This window comes from Sceloporus occidentalis, unplaced genomic scaffold, assembly GCF_023333645.1.
Source record: "Sceloporus occidentalis isolate IW3139 unplaced genomic scaffold, rSceOcc1.0.p SCAF_57, whole genome shotgun sequence".
Lineage (NCBI taxonomy): Eukaryota > Metazoa > Chordata > Lepidosauria > Squamata > Phrynosomatidae > Sceloporus > Sceloporus occidentalis.
The window spans coordinates 2,653,545-2,681,204 of record NW_028317037.1 but is presented as its reverse complement, the minus strand read 5'-3'; the positions used below and the strand labels follow the sequence as shown (position 1 = coordinate 2,681,204).

At 44.8% G+C, this 27,660-nt stretch overlaps 2 protein-coding genes and 1 long non-coding RNA gene across 3 annotated transcripts in view; 1 reads left to right on the top strand and 2 right to left on the bottom strand.

The window, feature by feature from the left end:
- LOC149287706 (uncharacterized) overlaps positions 1-16,682 on the bottom strand; it is a 76,004-nt gene extending 59,322 nt beyond the window's left edge. The window contains exons 1-2 of the mRNA XM_089492564.1: positions 16,679-16,682; positions 15,648-16,495 (exon numbers count right to left, since the gene is read on the bottom strand). Of these exons, the coding sequence (XP_089348690.1) occupies positions 15,648-16,495; positions 16,679-16,682 (852 nt within the window). The remainder of the gene's footprint in view (positions 1-15,647; positions 16,496-16,678) is intronic.
- On the top strand, positions 398-3,761 carry LOC149287707 (uncharacterized). Its single transcript, XM_089492516.1, has 2 exons — positions 398-414; positions 2,798-3,761. The coding sequence occupies exons 1-2, from the start codon at positions 398-400 to the stop codon at positions 3,675-3,677; spliced, it is 897 nt and encodes a 298-aa protein (XP_089348642.1). The 3' UTR covers positions 3,678-3,761.
- A 2,536-nt stretch (positions 16,683-19,218) lies between the features above and the next one.
- LOC149287705 (uncharacterized) lies at positions 19,219-22,899 on the bottom strand. The gene is made up of 3 exons (XR_016277447.1): positions 22,831-22,899; positions 19,764-19,917; positions 19,219-19,574 (listed from the first exon to the last, which is right to left on the bottom strand). It is a non-coding gene; the product is annotated as an uncharacterized LOC149287705 (long non-coding RNA).
- Between the last annotated feature and the right edge of the window lie 4,761 nt (positions 22,900-27,660).

Below are 27,660 nucleotides of genomic sequence, written 5' to 3'. Positions count from 1 at the left end.
TTTCCAGGCACACAAGAGCAATTTTATACCAATTTTCTACTTGCAGATCAGAAGGAAGTTATAACGCAAGCAGTTGCACAATTCTTTGCAGCTGCTATTGCAAATCGTTAACAGTTTGTTAAACAGATGTAATATGTTATAATCTCAAAATCTGTATAGATGGCTTGATTTAACGTTAAATTGGTAAAGGAGGAGGTATGACCGTATTTTACCATACCATCAAACTAACCTAGTTGGGGACTAAAGTCTAATGAAATTACCCCAATCAGTTGCATCTGATTAATGGCACTTTGTAGTTTAGCTCTTGGTTGGACAGGGGATATGTCTGTGGTTTTGAACTAATATGTCTTGAATGTGGTACTCTATTACACAATATGATAGAGCTGTTTGTGAGGTGATGGCAGCCTACTCGTTGTCTGTTTACCTGATCGTGCAGCCCTATCCTTACTTTTTATCCTTACTTTTTAGCCTTACTTTTTATAAACTATCATTTGGTTATACTCTCCAATCTGCCTGTACATGAACCTATGTTGTGTTTTAAATTGGAATTTTGTAATTGTGCTGGCCAAATGGCTGTAATAAAGTTATATTATTTATTTAGGGGGAAAGCAAAATACACAGACACACATACTATATATATATAAGTGTTCATGTGCACACACAAGATCTAGGTAGCAAAGGTGGGAGTAGTGAATAGATGTAAGGCTTTGTTAAAGGTATTTATTACCTATCCAGAGCTTTATTCCAATTGTTGGAATGGGGAGAGGTCAGTAGTTCCTGCGACAATTGGGGTTGGTGAGTGCATTGAGGTGCTTAGCTAAGAAAACAGAGTGTCTGTCTCTAACTGGAGTGACACTAAAGCACAGCAAGTTGGGCCTGATATTTATACTGAAATTGGTGCTTGGGGCAGAAACTGAGGGTTCGGAAAGGTTTATAGCTCTTTAGAATATTTCCTGTGAGGGGAAAGCATGGCATGAACACGAATTGAATGCAGTGTGTGTTTGATGCAAATACCTCAGACAAAGACCACACTGCCTCTCAGGTCCTTGTTGGCTCTGAATTTCGATTGCGTTCACAATCCAATGTACACTACAATCTGGGGGTGACGCTCCCAGATGCAGCTCAACAATAACATGGCAGAGTATGGAAGCAAATATCTAGATATAGGTATTGGCACTACACAGACCACTGTCCACACTTAAAAATAAGTCACCGACACAGTAGATTTCATTCAAGTCCTTGGAGGTTCTTTATCTTGAGTTACAAAATAATACAAATGAATAAATGAATAATTTATTATGGCACATGGCCAGCTTAAAAAAAAGAAGAAGTAAAAACAAGTATTACAAAGAATCACAATAAGTAAACTGCATCCTAGCAATAAGGGTAAAATCAGTTCATAAAATGAAATCCTAAACCTTGCAAGTAAAAATTGTCCCAAATAACTTTGAGAAATATAGACTTAAAACAGTAGACTGACTCTATGTCATAATTATTTCAAGATAGAATTATAGAATAATAAAGTTGAAAGAGACCGCAAGAGTCTAACCCCCTGCCATGCAGGAAATCCGAATCAAAGCATGCCCAGCAGATGGCCATCCAGCCTCTGCTTGAACACCTCCAAGGAGGGAGACTCCCCTACAGGGGAGTTTGTTCCACTGTCGAACAGCCCTTACTCTCAGGAAGTTCTTCCTAATGGTGAGTTGGAATCTCTTTTCCTGTAGCTTGCATCCATTGTTCCGGGTCCCTGTCTCTGGAGCAGCAGAAAACAAGCTTGCTCCCTCCTCAACATGACATCCCTTCAAATATTTAAACAGGGCTATCATATCACCACTTAACCTTCGCTTCTCTAGGCTAAACATCCCCAGCTCCCTAAGTCATTCCTCGTAGGGCATGGCTTCCAGAACCTTCACCATTTTAGTTGCTCTCCTTTGGACATGCCCTAGTTTCTCCACATCCTTTTTAAACTGTGGTGCCCAGAACTGGACACAATAGTCCAGGTCGGTCCTGACCGAAGCAGAATAGAGTGTCACTATTACTTCCCTTGATCTAGACACTATACTTTTATTGATGCAGCCTAAAATTGCATTGGCCTTTTTAGCTGCTGCGTCGCACTGTCCTTCCGGTGGTCCTTTCGCTTTCAGGGCAACTGAGGGGGGGATTGTTGTTCGCTCCGTTGTTGCTGGGATAAGGCTGAACCCTTTGGTGGGGAATACGCAGCCAATGGGAGCGGAGGAAGGTCCAGGTAAAGGGAAGGAGGCCACGCCCCCTCAGGAATGGGGAGCCAATGGGAAAATCACATTAGTCCCCATAGATTAATGTTTTAATCAATCAAGAACATGCCTAATACAACGCCGCCCTCTTGTGGATACTCAGGGCACTGCAGCCTCCTTGGGCTTCTCACCAACTTCTATCCTGGAGTGCCATCTGGTGGCCACTCTTGGCAATTCACTAATAGCAGTTAACCAAATTAAACAGTATATAAAACAAAAACATGAAACAATCTAGACAAGGAAACTGTTACATGGATCTGTAATTGGTTGACTGGCTGAACCCAAAGGGTGCTCAACAATTACTCCTTTTCATCCTGGAGAGAAGTGACCAGTGAGGTGTCCAGTGGAGTTCTGTCTGTTACCCAGTGCTGTTCTTTATCAATGACTTGGAGGACAGAATTGGGGCATTCTTATCAAATTTGCAGATGACACCAAATTAGGAGGAGTAGTTAATACCCCAGAGGACAGGATCAAAATTCAAAATGACCTGAATAGACTAGAAAGCTGTTCCAAAGCTAACAAAGAGTCCACACAGCAGAGAAGCCATTCAAATGCCAGCATTGTGGGAAAAGTTTTTCTACGAAGTCACACTTAGTGACACATCTGAGAGTTCACATAGGAGAGAAGCCATATAAATGCCAGCATTGTGGGAAATGTTTTTCTTGGAAGTCATACCTAGTGATACACCAGAGAGTCCACACAGGAGAGAAGCCATTCAAATGCCAGCGTTGTGGGAAAGGTTTTTCTCAGAAGTCAGTCCTAATGACACATCAGAGAGTCCACACAGGAGAGAAGCCATACAAATGCCAGCATTGTGGGAAAGGTTTTTCTCGGAAGTCACACCTTTTGGAACATCACAGGATCCACACAGGAGAGAAGCCATACAAATGCCAGCATTGTGGGAAATGTTTTTCTTTGAAGTCAAACCTAGTGACACATCAGAGAGTCCACACAGGAAAGAAGTCACATAAATGCCAGCATTGTGGGAAATGTTTTTCTACAAAGTCACTCTTAGTGAGACATCAGAGAGTCCACACAGGAGAGAAGCCATACAAATGCCAGCATTGTGGGAAAGGTTTTTCTCAGAAGTCAGTCCTAGTGAGACATCAGAGAGTCCACACAGGAGAGAAGCCATTCAAATGCCAGCATTGTGGGAAAGGTTTTTCTACGAAGTCACACTTAGTGACACATCTGAGAGTCCACACAGGAGAGAAGCCATACAAATGCCAGCATTGTGGGAAATGTTTTTCTCGGAACTCAATCCTAGTGACACATCAGAGAGTCCACACAGGAGAGAAGCCATACAAATGCCAGCATTGTGGGAAAGGTTTTTCTCAGAAGTCACACCTAGTGACACATCAGAGAGTTCACACAGGAGAGAAGCCAAAAAAATCCCAGCAGTGAACTAATATTATTTTTGTAAAGAAGGAATACAGAAAATATATTTTCAGAAAAAAAGGTTCTTTTTTTGATTTTTCAATTCAAATCAACTATGAAAACATATATAAATTAGGATGAATTAATCTCCTCTTCTCTTAAAGAGTAGAAACAAGAACCAAGTAAAAATGGAGATTGGTTTTTTGTTTATCTAGCTCTATTTTTCTTTGCTGAAAGATTAAAACAGGAAACTAGAAGAAATGAAAATTTAAGAGGTTTAGAGACCATCTAGGAAGTATACATAGTTTAGAGATACAGAAACTAATTTGGCTTTTTTCATATATATATATATATATATATATTCTTTGTATATTGTGTAAATATGTTTCAGTGTGTACTAATGTTTTGTTTTGTATGTCTTTTTAATGAATGTTCAATAATTTTTTAAAAGAAAATATATTTTCAATGCAGCAGTGAAAAAGCCTTTATGATTTTGTTTGTAAGGTTTGTCTGTCCATATGTCTGTTTATGTTTTAAAGTTATATTTTGTTAAGTTTATGTTTTAATTGCTATTAGTATAGATCATTGCTTTGGGTTATAAACTTGGCTAAGGATTATGGGTTGTGGTATAGGTTAGCTAGATGGGGGCCTGGGATTTGTTGCAGCTGGTTAGAATAGTTATGGGAATGCTAGCTTTTGCAATGTGTGGGATTTTGGCTTCAGAAAGTTGGGGGCAGGTATTAAGAGAAAGGGCTAGTTTCTGGGAACGGCAAAGGGGGGCTTGTTATCTGTGGGGCATAGACTGTGGGAATTGGAGGTGGGGGCTAGGTTTGGAAGAGGGTGGAGTTTTAGGTTTGGGGGTTGTAATGTATTCATTGGATTGGGGAGGGCAGTACTGGCTTAAACACCAAATTTCTGACTATGTGTTCTTAATAAAGTTCTTTGTTGTTTCAACACACTGGACTCATTGATGCACAGAAGTTGTGAATTTGCACAAAATTGACCCTTTCTTCTCTCCTCAGCCCTCAGCTCCATTCCCAGCCATAGGAACAGAGGCAAACACACACATATTTATAGACACACAGACAGACAGACAGACATCAGAGCTATATGTACAAAGCAGAGCCTTCCCAGCCTTTCCCTCCTGAGTCCAGCTCCGCAGCTTGGGTTCCATTCTGGAACAAACAAAAAACATACAGCGTCATTTATATACCGCTTCATACTGAACTAACAGTGTCTGAGTGGTTTCCAATGATAAGCTAATTGCTCCCCCAAAATCTGGGTACTCATTTTAGCGACCTCAGAAGGATGCAAGCCTGAGTCAAGCTTGAACCCTTTCACAGGTATTGAACTCACAACCTTATGGTTTTGCAGTACAGGGATTTAAACACTGCGCCACCAGGGCTCCTTCCTTTCTTCCAAAGGCCGACAGTGGAGTAAGCGGCAGCAGCAGCATGGTCCTTGCAGTCCCTGCGCATGGTCAGGAGGGGCCTTTGGTGGCAAATGTGCATGCAAAGTCTCAGCCCCTGAACCTGCCACCCTCACAGCCTGCTCTGAAGGAGGGAAGTGGGGAGAGCCCTCGTTCATTCAAAGATTTGGCTGCAGGGTCTTCGGGAGGGGGGGAGTTGGGGGGGTTGTAAGAAGGAAGGAAACCCTGATCTCCTCCCCCCAAAGAAAGGCAGTCCTCCTCTTCCTCCTCTCCCTTCCCTGCCCCCTCTTCAAGGAATTCCTTGAGGCCCAGGTACTTGGGGGGTTATTATGAGAAAAGAGGGCAGGTGGGATCTTTGGAGAGAGGCATGGCCTTGGGGTCCAGGTACTTCAAAGCATTGGAAACAACATTATTCAGGAGGGGTGGAGTTTTCTCTGGGGGGGGGTCTGTCTGGGGGGAGAGAAGACCCAAATCTAGGCCAAAGCCAAGAGGAGGGAGATGGAGGGACCCCAAAACCCCTTCTGGGGATACTGACACCCCCTGGCAACCTGGGAACTAAGCTTATAGGCCCACAGTTTCCGGATTAGCGCCCCCCCCCCCCCACATACATACCTTTCCCTTCAAAACAAGCCTGTGGAGGAGGACCAGCGGAGACACCCTCAGCCCCCCCCCCCCCCCCCCCGGTTCTGGGAACATGCTGAAAGGGCCTTGGACTCCCTTGAAGGGATGTATGTTAAAGGAGAAGAAGGAAGGAATAAAGGAGTGAAAGTGCCAAGGAAAGAAAAGCATAAAGGGAGTGCTGAAGTTGGGGGGGGGGCATCTGGGACCTGACTCAGGCATCTTCCCCCCCAGAACTCATTATTAGAGTCTTCCACAGCTCACTTTGACAATTTAAATTACTATTTCACAGAGAACATCTCTCAGATAAGAGCCGAATTGGACACTGGCATTATTGCAGAGGCTATAGGTGAGGTGTCCAGTGACTCTGTGAATAAGATCATACTGGGTCTATTTGAATCTGTAAGTACCAAAGACATGGACAAGCTCCTTGGAAGTGTGAAGAAGACAACTTGCCCTCTGGACCCTTGCCCTTCATGGCTGGTCATCCAAGGAGGAGATGCACTTAGGACTCACCTGAGATATGCTTCTCTCAGGGAGGGCTATTTTCCATCTTGCTTAAAAGAAGCGGTGGTACGGACATTTATGGAAAAGCCCTCCCTAGATCCCTTGGACATGAACAATTACAGACCAGTCTCCCATCTTCCATTTCTAAGCAAGGTGCTTGAGAGGGCAGTTGCTCTTCAACTCCAAGCGGTCTTAGATGAAACAGACTATCTAGACCATTTCAAATTGGCTTCAGGATGGGATACAGAGTCGAAACTGTTATGGTCGCCTTAGTAGATGATCTCCACTTGAATATCAACAGGGAAAGCGTGACCCTGCTGGTGCTTTTAGATCTCTCAGCGACTTTTGATACCATCGACCAGGGCATCCAGAAGGGTCTGAGGAAACTGAGGATAGGGGGCAATGCGTTGCGGTGGTTCTAGTCCTATCTCTCAAGCAGATTCCAGATGGAGACGCTTGGGGACAGTTGTTCCCAGGGCCGGCTCTAGGTATTTTGCCACCCTAGGCGAGAAATATTTTGGCACCCGTCGCCCCTCATAATTATTTTCACTCCTTGATTTCCGCTGTTTCATTTGTTAAAGCTAAACATGACATAAAATTTGGGTTCCAATCTCTCGTCACAGTATTGCGAATTAGTCAAAAAGCCAATTAGGTTTTTACAGGTTAATTGACTGCTGTGATATTTCGAATGGCAACTAACGCACACATATTCCTTTTGCAAGCTGGAAGCATTATTCATTCTAAGGATGTGGAAAAATCTGGGTCCCATCCCATGAATTTATGGGGTAGTAGTGGTCCATGTATGACCCCTAAAAACTAGAAATCTTCACCCAAGGGGCAGAAAAGGGTGTCACAAGAAAGAAAACCAATAGGGTCTCCAGGTGAGAGGACCAGGGCTGCAGTTTGACACCACTTTAGCTGCCTTTGGCTCCCATGGTGACCAGTTGTACTAACTGCAAAGGAGGACAAGGTACCACAAAATGTAGGACTTTCAAGTAAAATGGAGGACATGGCCAGTAAAAGATGAAACCTCTCATATAAATATACATTCATGCTTCTTAGTGATGCTCAAAAGGGAGGACATTTTTGGAATTCCTCCTGGACAGAAGACTGAAATGTAAGGTATACCCCAGAAAAAGAAGACAACTGGTCATCCTGGGGTTCCATGCTATGGAGCCCTGGGATTTGTAGTTTGTTGTGGCTCCACTGCTCTCTGACTGAGAAGGCGACTTCTCCAAAGTGTAAATCCCAGGATTCCATAGCTTGGTGCCAGAGCAGTTAAAGCGGTGTCAAATGGCATTACTTCTGCAGTGTAGATGCAGCCTATGAAAAAAGGATGGGAATGGCTCCAGGTTGAGAAAGAAAAGACACATAGTAAGCACAGCCACCAAGAGTGGCAAGCCACACTCTCTCAGCCTCAAAGGAAGGTCCTGGCAAAGCTTCTCTGAACTCATATTGCCAGGAAAACCCCATGGTAGGTTCACCTCAGGGCAGGACAGACCTCCTCCTCTTCCAGGACATGTCCTCCATTCCAACCTTCTGTCCAGGAGGTATTCTAAAGCATCCTCCATTTTGAGCATGACTAAGAAGCATGCATTAACATTTCTAGGCGTGTTTGGAGCTTTTCTTGAGTCCTGTCCTCCCTTTTTCTTGAATGTCTTCCATTTTGTGGTGTCTTCCTTTGCGGTGAAGACATCTGGGAAAAAGACCATGCTTTTAAAGTGGATTGTTGGAGCCAGTATGGACTAGTTGTTTGAGCATTGATTAGACTATGACTCTGGGTTCAAATCCCAGCTCAGCCATGGAAACCCACTGGGTGGGGCATCACACTCTCTCAGCCTCAGATGAAGGCCATGGTGAGCCTCCTCTGAACAAACCTTGCCAAGAAAACCCCATGAGAGGATGGCCAGGAGGCAGAAAGGACTTGAAGGCACACAACAACAACAAGTGATGGGAAGGGAGGCAAAGGTGGGTGGATAGGGAAGAATAGGGCCAAAGTGTAGGAAGGAGGAAGGAGTTATTGGGGGGGGAGGGAGAGAAATGGGACTATGGAAATCCACTGGGTGACTTTGGGGAGTCACACTCTCTCAGCCTCAGGGGAAGGCCATGGCAAGCCTTCCCTGAATAAGTCTCTATCTTGGCAAGAAAGAGAGGGAGTCTCGCCTCCAAACCCGCAGAGAGAGAATCTTGTGAATGCTGAAAGATTAGACAGTTCACTGGGCCTTTTGGGGCGTAGAAACCAGCATCGTTAGCCGGCATGAGGGTGAAGATGGCGTCTGCACAGCGCACTCCCTGACTCTTCCCACATGCCGGTGTGACACTGCACACTGCACCACATCGCAGGTGATGACACGGCGTTCCTCTGGTGCTACATCCAGATGACACAGTGCCAAAGCAGTGCAGAAAAGCCACACCGTTGGCGGATATGGCACTTTTTCCGCAGCGCAGAAAGGAGCTCCTTTTTGCCCCACATCAAGGCCACGGCGTAACCTTATCATAGTGCAAAAAGGAGCTGTAAAAAGCAATGTGTTTGCCATGGCCTTGATCTGGCGATAAAAGGGGCGGCCTGTACATCCCCTTAATTTCTAGAAAATGGGGCTAGGATTGGAGTCCTAGGGTTGGCCCCAGCCTTCATCACTCCCACAGATGTCAATAGAAGGAGGTCTGGGTAGGACTCATGGGTCTGATTGATATTAATGGGTCTATTTTTGATTTTTTTTCTTCCAATAATCTACATAAAATCATAATGTATAGATAGACAGCAATAACAACAACTACCCAGTAACAACAACCATGGCAACTGCAATATTATATGTCTATATTTAATGTTTCCCATTGCCTTCCGCTAAGGCTGAGAGAGTGTGACTTGCTCAGTCACCCAGTGAGTTTCTATGTTGGAGGTGGGATTCAAACACTGATCTCCAGAGTCATAGTTCCACTATGCTCAAACCACTAGACCACACTGACTCCTACAACATGGACATTGTTTCACTGGGCCCAGCTTCCTCATCCATGGAGGTCATTTTAGAAGCCCCCTTCTCCTCCTCCATTTCCAGGCCCAGGTCCTTCTGAAAGCCCTCCAACTCTCCCAGTTTGGCAGGGACCCTCCCCTGGTTCATCCTCTGCCCTCCCACCTTCTCAGCTGCTCTTCAAAGGCCACAGTTTCCTCCTCCTCCTGCCATTTCTCCCCTTCTCTTGAGCTCACTGCCATTGCTGCAAACTGAGTCCAAAGGGGGAAAGGAGTCTGTCCTCCATGAAGACAGCCAAGGAGAAAGGAGAAGAGGGGCCCTTCCCAGAGGCTCAGGCAGAAGCAAACAGCTGCAGCCTCTCCTAGTTTGCCTCTCCTTCCTCAGAACCAACCTTGCAATCTTGATCATATTCTGAGGTTCCTTGGTCCCAGCCTCCCTTTGATTCTCTTGGATCCAACTCCAAAACCTCATGGCCCCACAGAGACTCCCAAGAGAGGAGAGGAGGCCTGGCAGCCGGAGAAGAGGGGAGGAGGAGGGGGCCTTCCTTGCTTCAAGCCTCCAAAGCTGCCTCCCTACAGAAGAACCTCCATACCCCCATCCTTGGCTCCAAAATGGGGGCTCTTCCCCCTCAGCCATCCTTCTCACAGAAGAACCAAATTTGGGGGTCTCCCATCGCCATCTCGAGGCCCCCACCTTCCCTTTCCTGCCAAGGAAACCCAGAAGGAGCCCTTCTTCCTCCTAAGCAGCCAACGGTCAAAGCCACCAGCCTTCTAGAATCCTATTCAGGCTCCAAGCCAACCACCAGCCTTTCCCAGAATTCCACGCTCTCCCTCCTCCCAGCGGAGGAGACCGGGAGACGGAGCAATGGGTGCAAACTCCAGGGAAAGAGAGTTTATTGTCTTAAACTTGTAATTCCAGTTGTGTCCCTTTATGAGAGAGAAAGGGGATATTATTATTATTATTATTATTATTATTATTATTATTATCATCAACAACAACAATTATGGTAATTCTTGTTCCCAAAACCACAAAACCTTGTGAAATCTCAAAGACTGTGTTTATCACACGGAGGTTTTTGCAGCTCTTCGCAGCTCAGATCCAAAGCCACTGCAGGTCCAACGATGCGAATTCAGGCGATAACGTTTTGTGTTATGACACGCAATTCCTTTCTATGGGGGCTCCTTCCGTGGGGCATCCGCAGTGATTCCAAAGTGACCCCTCATTTTGGTGAAATCAGTGACAAGCGAATGCACAGAAATCGCTTCCAAGCTCACTCCGATTCCACTCCGAATTGGTCTGCTGTGGAATGTAGCTTCGTTTCTGCTCTGTTTCACCACCGCAAACCCCCCGGTTGCAAATTTCCCATTATGCAGCACTGCAATTCCCCCCATTTCCTTCCGGTGGTCCTTTCGCTTTCAGGGCAACTGAGGGGGGGATTGTTGTTCGCTCCGTTGTTGCTGGGATAAGGCTGAACCCTTTGGTGGGGAATACGCAGCCAATGGGAGCGGAGGAAGGTCCAGGTAAAGGGAAGGAGGCCACGCCCCCTCAGGAATGGGGAGCCAATGGGAAAATCACATTAGTCCCCATAGATTAATGTTTTAATCAATCAAGAACATGCCTAATACAACGCCGCCCTCTTGTGGATACTCAGGGCACTGCAGCCTCCTTGGGCTTCTCACCAACTTCTATCCTGGAGTGCCATCTGGTGGCCACTCTTGGCAATTCACTAATAGCAGTTAACCAAATTAAACAGTATATAAAACAAAAACATGAAACAATCTAGACAAGGAAACTGTTACATGGATCTGTAATTGGTTGACTGGCTGAACCCAAAGGGTGCTCAACAATTACTCCTTTTCATCCTGGAGAGAAGTGACCAGTGAGGTGTCCAGTGGAGTTCTGTCTGTTACCCAGTGCTGTTCTTTATCAATGACTTGGAGGACAGAATTGGGGCATTCTTATCAAATTTGCAGATGACACCAAATTAGGAGGAGTAGTTAATACCCCAGAGGACAGGATCAAAATTCAAAATGACCTGAATAGACTAGAAAGCTGTTCCAAAGCTAACAAAATGAACTTCAACAGGGAGAAATGTAAGGTATTGCATTAAGGGCAGAAAAATGAAATGCACAGATACAGGATGGGGGACACCTGGATGAATGAAACTACGTGTGAAAGGGATCTAAGAATCAAGTAGACACAAGTTGAACATGAGTCAACAGTGCAATGCAGCATCTAAAAAGACCAATGCCATTTTAGGCTGCATCAATAGAAGTATACTGTCTAGATCAAGAGAAGTCATAGTGCCACTCTATTCTGCTGTGGTCAGGCCCCACCTGGAATATTGTGTCCATTTCTGGGTACCACAATTCAAAAAGAACATTGAGAAACTGGAGCATGTCCAAAGGAGGGCGACTAAAATGGTGAAGGATTTGGAAACCACAATGGGACAGTCTCAAACTTCAGGCAAAGAACATCAGACTGAAGTCATCACAATGGGCCAGTCTCAATGCTTCAGGCAAGGAGCATCGGCTGCCCTCAGTAAGCCTCAAATATCTTCCTCCTCCACATCTTTGTTATGCCCGAGTTTGTAAGGGCCACCTTTTTAACCTGAGAACGTGTAATGAAAATTTCTCTTTCTGTGGACTTATTCAGAGCAGGACTAACACAGATAGTGAGACACCAAATTTGGGTTTAAACACTATACATGCAACATTTATTAAATCACAAACATAACACAAACATTGATTATAAAGAGCTCTTTCATTCACTCACACATTCATACAATACTCACACACACTTTCCTTCCGCTGGACATTGATCAGTTGTCCTCGAAGGCTGGGGATGACATTGTTGCCGCGCGTTTGGTGCCAACAAAATTAGGGTGAAAGCCAAGGATCCTTATACTTTTATTCTTTCTGGCTTTTGGCTGTTGAAATCTTGCAATATTGCAGCCCATTACTCAACTTCTTCTTTTCGGGAGGAGACAGCTGTTCAAACAGTCCACGCTGTTCAAAGGCAGGTCGTTCTGTTCAAATTAGTCCGTTGTCCTGTCAGTTCCTCTTTATTGCCACTCAGGAGAAAAAGCACCTTCACAGTCATAGTTCGACACACCCGAACATCTCCCAGCTTCAGCTTCCAAATTCCTCAGCCTTTCCTCATCTCAGTTGCCAAATCCCTCCTTCACATCAATGCTCTGCGCGGAACCATCTTGTTTAGTTCTTTAGCTTGTTTTAAAACACCATTCCTTGGTTCTTTAGCTTTGTCTTACATCTTTTGTCTTACATCTTTAACTTGGGCACCATCCACTTTATAAGGTCCTTTAATTCCTGTATGTCTTCCTCCATTCGATAAACGTCTACCTGGGGTTCTTCTTTGCTGGGGCAGCTATCAAGGGACTCCCCCACTGCCAGGTCCCAGGCTGTCACTCTGCCCCCCGACGGCCTTCTTTCCCCCAGTCTGGGGCCGGAAACCCAAATCCTCCAGTGGTGGCCTGGATGGTGTGAGCTTCATAAGGTTTCCCAGTCTTGGGCTTGGCCCTAGTTCCTCTGAAGAAGGCATCTGCTCCTCCACCACCAGGATCTTCAGAACCACCGGGTTCCCCAAGAACTCTTCTTGTTCCTGGGTCTCCATTGGAGGTAAAACTGTGAGACTTTGCAAACTGCGAGATCTGGAGTCAGTCCTACGCTCAAAAAATAAAACTCATTTGAAACAAAAGAAGCTTTATTGATGAATCCAGGCAGAAACATCCATTAACACCTTTTTGCAAAGTCTGAAGTCCGAAGGAACTTACTCAACCTTCTCTAATCGAGCCCCCAATTCCCAACCTAAAGCAACACAAGCGGAGGTTGCATAGATACCAAGGTTGTGTATACTTCCCTTCCCTTCTCCCAGACAGCCTCACCTTGAAGAGCGGTCTTCCCAAGCCAGCTTCACTCCTCCTTGATAACCATCTACAGCTGCAACCCCATCCCTCTCTCCAAACGCCCTCCTTCATCTAAAAGCCACTCTGTCTGTCCTTCTAATTTCCCACTACGTGCTTTCTATAACCCATCACACTACACTACCTACTATGAACTACAACTATAACTCCTACTTTAATAACCAAACCCTAATATTTTACTCTTTATGACAGAACCCTTATACACTGTTTCTGACACGCAATGAATGGGCCAGTCTCAATCCTTCAGGTAAAGAGCACCACCCTGAAGTCACAATAGTACCGTCTCAGTCCTTCATCCAAGGAGCATCAGTCTGAAGTCACAATGGGCCCGTCTCATTCAGGTAAGGAGCACCAGCCTAAAATCACAATATGTCATGAATACCTTTATTCATGCATTTATTCATTTGGGATTCATGCCATAAAGGTTATAGGTTTAGGTTAGAGTTAAGATAGATGGGATTTATGGTGGGTTAAAATAATATGTTTTAATATGTGCTATAATAGAAGACACTAGAAAGAGGGAGAGAGATCATGGCTAAAGAATGTGATTGTTTGCTAGGATTGGAAAGTGTGGGAATCATCCTTCTGACAGAGGCTTGGGTTTAAAAGACTGGTCTCTGTAAAAGGAGGGGGAACATAGAAAGTTATTGGTTTTTTTATATTGTATTATGTGGTTATGTGTTTATGCTTATTATATTTTTATACGGTATCATATTAGATTGGGATTGATGGGGTTTCTATATATATATATACAAGCCATAATGTTAATTAAACTGTTGTGTGGCTGAGTTCTGTGGTCCAAGGCATATGAGAGCTTAATTGTCTTTAGAAACGCTGCCAGAATCCTGGATGGGAAGACATTGCGCAGAAAAGGGCAGGAGAATGCTCTGTGAGAAAGGGCTATCCAATTAATTAGCTTTATTGGTTAATGGGGTGAGGTTAATTGATATGGTTATAAAAGTAATATATTTATACTTTCTTTCATTCCTGACAAAAAAGTCACTTCTATTGCATATATCTCCTTCAATGAAAGCTGTTCCTTTTTCAAAGTACTGCCTGTTGTGTTGCAAGAGGGGCTGCAATTAGGACCCTGACAGATATTTCTCTCCCCTTCCATTCAGCCTGCTATCCCAAAAGAGCTGGAGAGTATACCCAACCAACCACAGAACCTTCCCCTGCTCTTGTGTTATACCAGATCAGTCAAAAATACAACTCAGATAGTCCAGGATCTCCTTCTGGACGAAGAGGCTGACCTGGCTTGTTTCACGGAGACCTTTCTGGGTGATGAGAGCTCAGCCACCTGGGATCGGGCCTTACCAGCCTGGTTCTCCGTCAGAGAGCAGGTAAAGGGATGTCGCGTTGGTCCATAAAGACAATCCTGCTTTGTCCAGGATACATATCCGTAAGATGGACCACATTGAATGTATTTATTTCAGCTTAAAGACTAGGAAAAGTCTGGGGATTTTGTTGGTTTACCATCCGCCCCGTTCCTTAACAGACTCCCTAGCGGAGCTGACATCTGGTCTTTGAGCTGCTGCTGGATTCACCTAGGCTTTAAGTCTTGGGTGTCCGCAACATCCCCCTCGATGCCTCTCCTCAGCATTCACAGGGATTGCCAGGGCCTAGATGCTGCTGCTTATTCCACTGGCGGCCTTTGCGGGAAAGGAAGGTATGCTCTGCGGGTTCAGCGGCCTCCCCTTCCTTCCCTCTTTTCTTCCTTTGAGGAGACTGCAATGGAGCCCAAAGTGCAGAGCTGGACTCAGGAGGGAAAGGCAGGAAAGGAAGGCTCTCTCTGTGTTTCTTGTATGTTTGTGTGTGTGTGTGTGTGTGTGTGTGTGTGTGTGTATGTGTTTGCCTCTGCTGTTCTTATGGCTGGGAATGGAGCTGAGGACTGAGGAGAGAAGAAAGGTTCAGTTTGGGCAAATGCAGAACTTCTGTGCATCAAAGAGTCCAGTGTGTTGAAATAGCAAAGAAATTTATTGGGAACACATAGAAATTCAGTGTTTAAGACAGTACTGCCCACTCCAATCCAAACAATACATTAAAACCCCAAAATTAAAACATCACCCTCTTCCAAACCTAGCCCCACCTCCAGTTCCCACAGTCTATGCCCCACAGGTAACAAGGCCACCATTGCCATTCCCACAAACTAGCCCTTTATGTCAATACCTGCCCCCAACATCCCACACATTGCAAAAGTTATCATTCCCATAACTATTCTACACATCTTAACAAATCCCAGCCCTCGAACTACCTAACCTATACTACAACCCACAATCTCCAGCCAAATTTACATCCCAAAGTAATTATCTATACTATTAGCAATTAAAACTTTAAAATAACAAAATACAACTTTAAAACACAAACAGACATATCGACACACAAAGCTTACAAACAAAAACACAAAGGCCTTTTCTTAGCACCACTGGATTGAAAATATATTTTTTGTATTCATTATTGAGAAAAATAATGTTAATTCACTACTGGGATTTGTGTGGCTTCTCTCCAGTGTGGATTCTCAGATGTCTCACTAGGTCTGACTTTGAAGAAAAACATTTCCCGCAATGCTGGCATTTGTATGGCTTCTCTCCTGTGTGGATTCTCTTGTGTGTTACTAGGTGTGACTGCCGAGAAAAACCTTTCCCACAATGCTGGCATTTGTATGGCTTCTCTCCTGTGTGGACTCTTTGATGTGTCACTAGGTCTGACTTCTGAGAAAAACCTTTCCCACAATGCTGGCATTTGTATGGCTTCTCTCCTGTGTTGACTCTCTGATGTGTCACTAGGTCTGACTTCTGAGAAAAACCTTTCTCACAATGCTGGCATTTGTATGGTTTCTCTCCTGTGTGGACTCTCTGATGTGTCACTAGGTGTGACTTCCTAGAAAAACCTTTCCCACAATGCTGGCATTTGTATGGCTTCTCTCCTGTGTGGACTCTCTGATGTCTCACTAGGTCTGACTTTGAAGAAAAACATTTCCCACAATGCTGGCATTTGAATGGCTTCTCTCCTGTGTGGATTCTCTTGTGTGTTACTAGGTGTGACCACTGAGAAAAACCTTTCTCACAATGCTGGCATCTGTATGGCTTCTCTCCTGTGTGGATTCTCTGATGTGTCACTAGGATTGACTTCAAATAAAAACATTTCCCACAATGCTGGCATCTGTATGGCTTCTCTCCTGTGTGGACTCTCTCATGTGTCACTAGGCTTGACTTCTGAGGAAAACATTTCCCACAACACTGGCATTTGTATGGCTTCTCTCCTGTGTGGACTCTCTGATGTGTCACTAGGAGTGACTTGTAAGCAAAATTTTTCCCACAATGCTGACATTTATGTGACTTCTTTCTTGTGTGAATTCTCTCATGATTGACAAGTGATTCTGTAAACAAAGAAAATGACAGACAAGACAATCTCAGCGTTAAGAGAAGAAGATGTCACTCCAAGATTTAGCCCAACGTTCATCCCTCCCTATTTCAGATTAGATTAATAAAGTTGGTGTGAGTGGCCTGAGCATGACCCTGTTCTGGATGCTCCCAAATCCATATAATGATTGTAACCTTACTCATAGGAGCGACCAAAAAAGAGATTGAGGGAACTTTGATGAGGGAATCAGTAGAAGCAGAGAGTCAAAGGACTGTTGAAAAAATATTCCATTAACCATGTGCAAAAATACTTTGATTGACAGGTGGCATCATATCCCGTGAGACTGCCATAGAGTCTTGAGTCAGAGCCCAAGGCATGATGCAAGCAAACTGCACAGGATGCTTTATGCTGTTTGGCTCCAGGAGATGACTCACAATCAATACAGTATACAGCTCACATGCGGATTGGTGTGGATTGGAGTTGTGTGAGGAAGAGATGGTGATGTTGATGGAAGTCAGAGAGGAGAGCTTGCAAATAAACAATTGTGTTTCTGATTTATTTTTAAGTAAAAAGTGGCCAGTGAATTGCCAATATCTATATCTGGATATTTGTTTCCATACTCTGCTATGTTATTCTTGAGCTGCATCTGGGAGTGTCACCCTCAGATTACGCTGTATATTGGCTTGTGAACGCAATAGGAATTCAGAGCCAAGAAGGAACTGAGAGCCAGTATGCTAATCCTTTTTGTCTGAGATATTTCCACCAAGCACCCAGTGAATTTAATTTAGTTTCAAACCATTCTCCCCCAGGAATCTTTCTAAAATGATATAAACCTTTTTGGGGTCAGAAACACTCGGTTTCTGACCCCAAGAAACAATTACAGTATAAATATCTGCCCTGACTGACTGTTCTTTGACATCAGTCCAATTACAGACAGACAGTCTGTTGGTTTACGTTGCTAAACACCTCACTACACTCGCCAGCTCCACTTGCCATGGAAGTTACTGACTTCTCTCCCCATTCTGGACCCTCAAGAATTGCAATCAAGATCCACCTAGGTAAAGTTTTACCATTAGGAAAGCCTCACACTATTCACCACTCCCACCTTTGTTACTAGTTCTTGTGTATGTGTGAACACCCATATCTGTATATGCATGTATATGCGTGTATATTGCTTTTCCCCTAAATAAAACATAAAAATCTATTTCAATTGCATTTGGAGTTCTGGGTGCTTCCGGGCCCGATATAGTTGAGCTGAATCCCAAGGTAGTTTTTGCCCCAACCAAACTATATGTCTGCTTTCAGCTAAGTACCCCATTCCCCTAAAAGCATAGCACTTGGGAGTGTCCTCCCCAGACTCCAGCATTTTGGATAACAAAGGGCCTCTGGAATCAACCATGGTACTAAGCAAACTCAGGTTGGAAAAGAAACATTAGAGGAAAAGCAGGTTTGTGTCCCCCTTTCCTCCCTTCATAGATATTACTCATAATTGCTTAATGGAACCCCTAAATATGTCTACAAACAAGGATTTGAGCCAATTCTCAGAACTTCTCTCAAACCAGTTCTTAAAATCTGTCAGGTTCATGGCTGCCTCCCAATCCCCAAGGCCCCTCTCCTTTGGTCTCTCTCCAATAGTGCCTCACTAAACTACAAATTCAAATATTCTACAGACTGTTGCTATCACAATTAAACTGCACTTGAAAGGGATCTAGGACTCCTAAAGGCCAATGTGATTCTAGGCTGCATCAATACGAGTATAGTTTCTAGATCAAAGGAAGTAATAGTGCCACTCTATTTTGCTTTGGTCAGGCCTCACTTGGAATAATCCTCACTTGAAATAATTCTGGGCTCCACAATTCAGTTAGAACATGCCCAGAGAAGGGCAACCAAAATGGTGAAGGATCTGGAAACCATCAAGCCATTTTGCACCCCATGGGAGCAGCTTAGAGAGCTGGGTATGTTTACCCTGGAGAAAAGAAATTTAGGAGTGGATATGATATCCATGTTTAAATATCGAAAAGGGTCGTCGTATTGAGGATGGAGCGAGCTTGCTTTCTGCTACTACAGAAAAAAGGAGACACCACAATGGATGCAAGCCAGAGAGAAAGAGGTTCCACCTAAACATTAGGAGGAACTTTGGGACATTAAGAGCTCTTCGACAGTGGAATATACTCCCTTAGAGTTTGGTGGAGTCCTCTTCTTTGGAGGTCTTTAAACAGAGGCTGGATGATGCTTGGAATGTGTATTCCTGCATGGCAGAAGTGGGTTCAACTGGATGGCCCTTGTGGTCTGTGATTCTATAATGCTAGTGGATTCTGGTTCCTTACCCACAGAGGCCACATTCTCATAATTCTCCATCATTATATAATTGTAAATAAGTCTCTGCTTCTTCGTCAACAGTTTCCATTCCTCCTCAGTGAAATATACAGCCACATCCGCAAAGGTCACCTGCAACAGAAAATAGCCCTCATCCACAGAGTGACTAAGCAAAAGGGGAGGAAAGTACATGGTGCATCCAAGTATTATTTCATCACTTCAGAATTCAGTCCAGGAAATAAACTTTTAATTCTGTCAGCAAGAAAAAAGCTACTTCCTTAGAGATCGAGTTTGTCTCGAATCCTTTCAATATAATATACAATATAATTTAGGCCATCGATGGGATACTGAGGATGGATTAGGATACTGACTATCCCAACACATATAGTACATTTAGGCACAAAAGAATTATGGTGCATTTAGCCATTTCTTGCCAAATTTTAGAACCAAATGTCATTATTACAAAACATTTCTGGGGAGCACTCTGGGCTTGAGGGCCACTGGGCCCACCCCCAATTTAGATCCAGAGATATTCTCCCATATCCCCCAACTTTTCACAGATTGGAAAAGCAATACACATGTGGAAAAGCAATCCAGAAGGCGGTCGAGATGGCCAAAGTTGTATATGAAGAAGATCACACAAGCAAGGAAGGGCACAGCAGTTTGCTTTTGCTTCAGCCTCCTGGGAAGGGCCATATCCTGTCTCCTTCTTTCCTCTCCTCTCCCCACTTTTGAGTTGATGGGGTTCAAACTGAATGGCACTCAGTAATTGAAGTGAGCTGAGAAGGGGGAAAATGGGAGGATGAGAGAGCAACTGGGACATTTTTAAAAGCCCCTGAAAAAGTGGGGTGACAGAGGATTAACCAGGACTGTCTCTGCTAAATTGGGAGAGTATGTTCTCCGCCTGCTTTCAAGAGCTGGCCCAGCAGTGACACAGATGAAACTAATAGGCAAGAACCTCGACTCACCAAAGAGTTCTTGTATCTCTGCATCCTCTTTCTCTTGGAGCCCAACTCCATCCGCTTGGCCTCTGTGTCGGCCATCAGGTGGGCAGGGGTCCTGGTGGTCTTGCGCTTGGGTCTCTTCCAGCGAAAAGGGCCCCAAAGCTGTGTCCAAGGGTTCCTGCGAAAAGAGACCAGAGATTCAAAAAAGGACGCAAATTGGATCTCCTATAAAGAATTACTCCAAATAAATAGAACTGGTTATAGAATAAAGACATGAGAAGATCCTAATGATCAGGGTTATGATCTTTCATGATTCTTTGACAGACAATTAAGAAAGCTCTTTCTAATGGATAAAAAACAATACGGTATTTGCAAATCAGACTCTGATCTAGAACAGGAAATAATGTTGAATAAAGAGAACAGCATCCTGCTGGTGACATACAAAAGTCACATATGCCTCCTTTGGGCCGATGCAGAGATGGGTATCCCCTTCCTCCCTCCAAACAAAGCCCCCTGGACCTAGCTTAGATTCACTGCAGCTCCCCTACACAACAGATACTCCATGCCTTATTAGAGTGGTGAGGGATGAGGGGATTGGGAATTGGAGAGGGCCCTGGTTATGTCCCTGCAGCTAGATGTGAAACAACTGCATCATAAATGAATAAATGAATAAATAAATCATGTGCTGAAAACTGCAGAGGTCCCCAGTGCTTTTCCCCATCATCAGCCCCTTTCCCAAGAAGGCTGCATCCACACTGCAGAAATAAGGCACGTTGACACCGCTTTAATCACTCAGTGCTATGGAATCCTGGGATTTTACCTTTGGACACTTAGCCTTCTCTGCCAGAGAGCTCTGGTGTCACAACGAACTACAAATCCCACGATTCCACAGGATGGAGCCAGGAGAGTTAAAGCGGTTTCGAACTGGATTATTTCTGCAGTGCAGATACAGCCTGAGTCGGCTGTAAAAAGGTAGAAATTCTTGTTTTTACCCTCCTAATAATGGTTTTCCTTTTAAAAAAATTAAGTAGTTTGTTTTAGTCTCTAATCCTTATTTTTGTTCTTCTTGTTTGTTTCTATGTTTGTTTGTATCATTCTTGGTAATATGAGTTATTCTGGTGTCTCTCCTTCCTTCTTACCTGAAAATCTATTAATAAGGAAACTGAAGAGACTTTTAAAACCTCCCAAAGGAGCCACTTTTGGCCTCTTTTGGGCGACTAGCCTCCTCTTAGAAGCCAAAGCCCAATGTTTGTGAAGAATGATAATAAGGCTTGTATTAAAACTATCCTCCCCATTTCTGATCCCTTTTAAAACCCATGTTCCCCAGAAGGAGCAGAGCTGTGTAATAAGAAAACCCTCTCAGAAAACATACACACAAAAGACACACAAAGAGACACACTTCCTTCCTTTTGGCCCAAGGAGCCAGGCCTCCCTCTGACTCTGGAGCCTCAGGAGAGAAAGAGAAGCCTCTGTTCAACTGAGGCCTCAGAGAAGGTTCTGGAATGTTATTCCCCTCAGTCACAAGCAGACAATAAAATGGCTGCCAGAACATAAAATGGCTGCCTCTTCCTCAGCACTTGGCAGTTGTCATTTTGAGGCCTCCAGGGGAGAGAGAGAGACTGAAGGAAGAGTGGAAGAGGTCCTGGAGGGAGGGGGCCTTGGGAGATATAGATCCTTCCTGAGATATTCGGTGTTTGCCTCCTAACAAAGGGGTTTCTGGCCTCATAAAGGATTTGGGGCAAACTGGATCTGAAAGACAGTAGTAGCCTTTTCTCTTGCCAATGGGATTTACAGTGTATTTCCTAGACTTGATTTCCCAGGATCCACGTGGCCAGAAAGAGGAGGGGTCCTGCCCTGCAGAAAGGCCCCTCCAATCCCTCTGAACCAAGGACTACAACTCCCACATCTTCTTTCTTTCTTTCTCCCTAGCTGCCTTGTGTTAGTGGTGTTCTCTTGTTGTCATTGTGTGCCTCTAAGTTCTTTCTGACTTATGGCTACCGTAAGGGAAGCCCTTTGTAGGCTTTTCTTGGCAAGATTTGTCCAGAAGTGGTTTTGCAAGTGCCTCCCTCTGAGGCTGAGAGAGTGTGACTTGCCTAAGTTCAATCAGTGGGTTTCTGTAGCCAAGAGGGCATTCGAACCCTGGTCTCCAGGGTCATAGTCCAATGCTCCAGCCACTGAACCACGCTGGCTCTTTCTTGAGGCTTTGCCGTTTTTTGTGGAGTGGCTCCAACTCATTGCTGACTTCTGGGGAGCCTCTCCTGGGGTTTTCTTGGCAAGAGTTGTTCAGAGGAGGTTTGCCATTGCCTTCCCTGAGGCTGAGAGAGTGTGACTTCTTGCCAAGGGCACCCAGCTGATTTCATGGGGGAGTGGGGCACTGGACCCTGGTCTCCAGAATTGTAACCCAACACTCAGACCACTGCACCACACTGCCTCCCGTTCCCATGTACAACCTGAGAAATAACTGCAGACATTTTTCCTGTTCTTCATGTGTGTCTTCAAGTCGTTTCCAACTTATGGCGACCCTAAGGCAACCTTATCATGGGGTTTTCTTGGCAGGTTTCTTCAGAGAGGGGTTGCCATTGCCATCCTCGGAGGCTGAGAGAGTGTGACTTGCCAAGGGTCACCTAAATCCAAAACACACTGCAGCAATAATCCAATCTGAGACCACTTTAACTGCCCTGGCTCAGTGCTAGGGAATTCTGGGAAATGTAGTTTTGTGAGACATTGAGCCTTCTCTGTCAGAGAGCTCTGGTGCCACAATAAACTCCAGTTCCCAGGATTCCCTAGCACTGGGCCAGGGCAGTTAAAGCACTCTCAAAATGGACTATTGCTGCCGTGTGTTTTGGACCTTTCTTGGCCGCAAACTGTCCATAGCCTGCAATGCATCTCCTAATTCTATTGGCAGTCCCTCCCTCCCAACACTTTCTCATTTCCCCCCCAAAACCAGCACAAAGCTGGCAGATGGAAAGAGGTTTTAAAGCAGCATTTAAACATGCAATATTTGTTATTAAAAGACTAAATGTCCCAAATGCTATTATCAGTTTTGTAGCTGTTATTACAGAAAGACGTAGAGTACAAACTCCTCAAGTACCTTTATTTTCTGGAGTGAGATGGGCTTTTCCAACTGACTCACTGTGATGATCTCCGGTGGTCCAAGCAGCCAAACCGCGGCCCTGTAATAATAATAATAATAATAATAATAATAATAATAATAGTTTTATACCCCTCTCTTCAGTGAAAAGGCTATCAGAGTGGATTACAAATTGTTAATTAGACATTTAGACATTATGGCTCTTAGCCCAGCAGACCCTTAAATTCCTTAAATCCCGCTGCCATCATCCAGTGAATTATAAAAGGGTTTCCCTTAACCTTCACTGGGACCAGTTAAGGAACCTTATTTCTCCTTCTTTACTGATCTTCCCAAGCATCAACTGAGCCAAGACACGTGTAAAAGGAGCGTCAAGTAGTAGATACTCCAAGGAGGTATTTACTATTAATAACAAAATATAACTGTTATATAAGTCATACAAGATATTAAGAATCTTGTAGGTACAATATTTGTAAGTATATAATATTCAATTCATACAAGCTATTAAAGAAATAAATAGACCCAAGCATCCAATTCTGAGACTAACTTCCAAGATCCGCTCTTTAACTCTCTCGATCGCCAACCAACACAATTCCCCCAACTGTCTCTTGGTCTCTCAGGCCTTATATCTCCTTCTCACGGAAGCTTCCAGAAGGACCTTTATCTTGCTCTCTGATTGGTCAAGAGAGCCTTCCGTAGCAGTGATGTCATTCTGCATTTGCATAAACCTCCCTTTACTGCCTGAAGGAGACCTCCATTGACTGGAGCCCAGTCATTACACTTTCCCAAGGCAAGGCTTTCCCCTATTTCCCAATGCTGTTCTTGGTGTCTGCCTCCCAGTTGTTTCCAGGTCTTATAGTGACCTTATGGGAGTCTCTGAAGGGGTTTTCTTGGCAGGATAAGAGGTGATATGATAGCCCTGTTTAAATTTTTGAAGGGATGTCATATTGAGGAGGGAGCAATCTTGTTTTCTGCTTCTCCAGAGACTATGACCCAGAGCAATGGATGCAAGCTGTAGGAAAAGAGATCCCACCTCAACATTAGGAGGAACTTCCTGACAGTAAGGGCTGTTCAACAGTGGAACAAACTCCCTCCTTGGAGTACAGTGGAGTCTGCTTCCTTTGAGGTCTTTAAGCAGAGGCTGGGTGGCCATCTGTCATGGATGCTTTGATTGAGAGTTCCTGCATGGCAGAATGGGGTTGGACTGGTTGGCCCTGGGGGTCTCTTCCAACTCTGTGATTCTTTGATTCTATTATTTATATTCCAGGTGGAGAAACTCTGGCCCCTGGGCTGGATAAGACCTGTATTTCTTCAATGATCTGATCAATGGCCTCCCCTCATTACGCTCCCTTCCCCATTTAGACACTGGTGAAAATAATCATTTCATTTAACAAATGAGAAAAATCTCTGAGCTTAACTGCTGTGTTTATACTATAATAATATAATAATAATACATTTATTTATATACCACCTTTCCAAAAAGATCAAAGCAGTTTATGAATTGACAATTACAAGATTTGTGTGTTTGTGTGTGTCAGTCATAGCAGGAGCATGAGGTATGTACCTCCTTCCTCTGCTTGCTAAAGCCACACAGAAATTGAGGCATGTACATTTGTGTACATTGTTTCTGAACGGATCTATTGTCAAAATCACAATTTCTTCACTTTTCCTTGTATATTTTTTAAAAAGATGCACACTGCTGAATATGTTGCACTTATCCAACAAAAATCTATAAATGTATAGGTTTATGAGTGAAGATTGCAACCTGGATTACGCTCATTTTTGGGAAGTGAAGACCTATGTAAATTCATTTTATAAACCCAGAGGAAAAAATACCTCACAAAGCTCTAGTAAACAACACATACACATACAGTCCTCACAAAAAGGACTCACTGGCGCACTTTCTCTCCTGAGGCTCCAGAGTCAGAAGGAGGCCAGGCTCCTTGGGCCAAAAGGAAGCAAGTGTGTCTCTTTGTGGGTCTTTTGTGTCTCTTTTCTGAGAGGGTTTTCATATTACACAGCTCTGCTCCTTCTGGGGAACATGGGTTTTAAAAGGGATCAGAAATGGGGAGGATAGGTTTAATACAAGCCTTATTATTATTATTCATAAACATCAGGCTTTGGCTTCTAAGAGGAGGCTAGTCCCCCCAAAAAAGGCCAAAAGTAGCTCCTTTGGGAGGTTTTAGAAGTCTCTTCAGCTTTCTTATTAAGAGATTTTTACGCAAGGAGGAAGTTGACAAACAAGACCATCTCATATTACCAAGAATGAATCAAACAAACAACAATAAAAACAAGGATTAGACAGAAAAACAAAGTGCGTAGTTTTTGAAAGTAAAACCATTATCAAAAGGGGGAAAACCAGACTTGGGTGCTTCAACCCTTTTACAGCCAGCTCAGGCTGTATCTGCACTGCAGAAATATTCCAGTTTGAAACTGTGTTAACTCTCCTGGCTCCATCCTGTGAAATCCTGGGATTTGTAGTTTGTTGCGGCACCAGAGATCCAGAGCCACCCCAAGGCATGGCTCTCTTTGCCCTCCTTTGCTTGCAAATACAGTGGGCCCCTGGTATACGCGGGGAATCCATTCCAGACCCTCCCACGTATACCAAAATCCGCATATACTCAAGTCCATGTGTGCCGACATTGGGGACAAAAGTCCCTCTCCTCCCCTCCCCAACTTTTTCCCTCCTCGACGCCACGTTCGGGGGAAATGCCGCTTTGGGGTGTTGGAGCCCACTATCCGGCTCTTCTGCGGAGGTGGTAGTGATTGTGGAGGTGGCAGCGAAGAGGAGGTGGAAGAGCAGCGCCAGAGGCCTCCTCTCCACCTCGGCCTGCATGCCCCCGCTGCCCCCATTGCAGAAGGGCCGGGCGGTGACCCAGAGGCCTCTTGGCCTCCAATAGCCCCTCTGGCACTGCTCCTTGGCCTCCTCTCCACCGCCACCATCACCACCACAGGAGGTGCCATCGACGAAGGCGGAGAGGAGTCTGAGGCTTGGCCTCCTCACAGCCGCAACTCCACTGCCGCCGCCAACCCGAAAGGGCCAGGTGCAGCCTGGAGGCCTCTTGTCCAGCTTGTTTCATGTTTTTATTTTATATACTGTTTAATTTGGTTAACTGCTATTAAGGGACATATCTATGAGATTCTATGATATGGGGTGCACTATAAACCTTTCAATAAATGAACAGGTATTGCAATCCTATATATACATATTATCAGACATAACCCCAGAGAATGTTAGCCTTTTGGATGCCACAAGGTTCCTCTCATTCTTCAGTGCAAGAAGCAACACTTCAGCTGCCTTTTAGAAGATAAAGCAAAAAGGCTTCCAAAAGGACTGAAGCCTTGGGCAAGTCTCACTCTCTCAGCCTCAGAGGATGGCCATGGGAAACCCACTCTGAAGAAACCTAGAATCATAGACTTGGAAGAGACCCCAAGGGCCATCCAGTCCAACCCCATTCTGCTATGCAGGAACTCTCAATCAAAGCATCCCTGACAGGGATGGCGAATGTCATTTTTAAAAAGCAGTTCTGGGGAGCACTGTGGGCTTCAGGGCCACGGAGCCACCCCCAATTTAGATCCAGAGACATTCTCCCATATCCCCCAACATTTCACAGATGGAAAAAACAAGACATATGTGGACAAGCAACAGCAGAAAGTGGTGAAGATGGACAAAGTTGTTTATGAAGAAGATCACAGAAGTGGGAAAGGGCACAACAGTTTCTTTTTGCCTCAGACTCCTAGCAAGGGCAAGTCCCTGCCCCCTTCTTTCTTCTCCAACCCCCACTTTTGAGTTGATGGGCTGCAAACTCCTTGGCAATCATTATGCAGAAATTGAAATGAGCTGAAGAATTGGGAAAGTGGGAGAAGAGAGAAACCAGGACATTTTAAAAGCCCTTGAAATATTGGGATGACAGAGTATTAAACAGGACTGTCTCTGCCAAACTCAGACAGTACTTTATTTGCTTCCTTTCATAAACTGGCCTAGCAGTGACCCAGATGAAGCTATTAGGATAGTGACTCACCAAAGAGTTGTTGTACCTCGGCAGCCTCCTTCTCTTGGAGCCCAACTCCCTCCGCTTGGCCTCTGTGTTGGCCATCAGGTCTGCAGAGGGGTCCTGGTGGTCCTGCACTTGGGTCACTTCCAGAAAGAGAGGCCTCAAAGCCGTGTACAAGGAGGCCGAGTTGAAGGTCCTGAGAAAAGGGCCCAGGGTTAGGATTGGCTTAGCAAGAAACCCTGCAGCACTCAAAGAGACAGAGAACAGCATCCTGCTGGTGACACACGCAGAAGACATATGCCTCGGTTGGGCCAATGCAGAGGTGGGCATTTGCTTCCTAGCCCGATTCCACACGGAGCAACACTGGAGCATAGAGGGTTCTGCTGGGTCAGGCTTTCTGGCCTAGTGGCTTCCCATTCTCCCATTGGCCAAAGCAGTTGCCCTCCATCCCCCAGGGAGTTCCCAGGTCAAGCAGGGCAGGAAAGGAGCTCTCTCTTCTCTGGTTGCCCCCCTTCCATGGGATCCAGCTCTCCTCCCAGGATTGGGGGGGGGGGGGCACCAGAGGATTGAGCTGATGGGAAGGGAACAACCAATTCCCATGGCAGCCTTCTGCATGCAGAGAAGTCACAATTCTTAGAGTGTCTCTGCCCATGTGGAGAGTGCCTATTTTCCACACTGTTGCCTGGCCATCTTGGCTTGGGAATGTCCTGTTCTAGCCACAAATAGGACTAAATCTTAGCCTGTATCCAATCCTATACTTAGTCCTGATCAGAGTAGAATCACTCAGTCTCTTGGATTTACCTATAGATTGACTCACCAGTCAATTATGGGTTGAGTC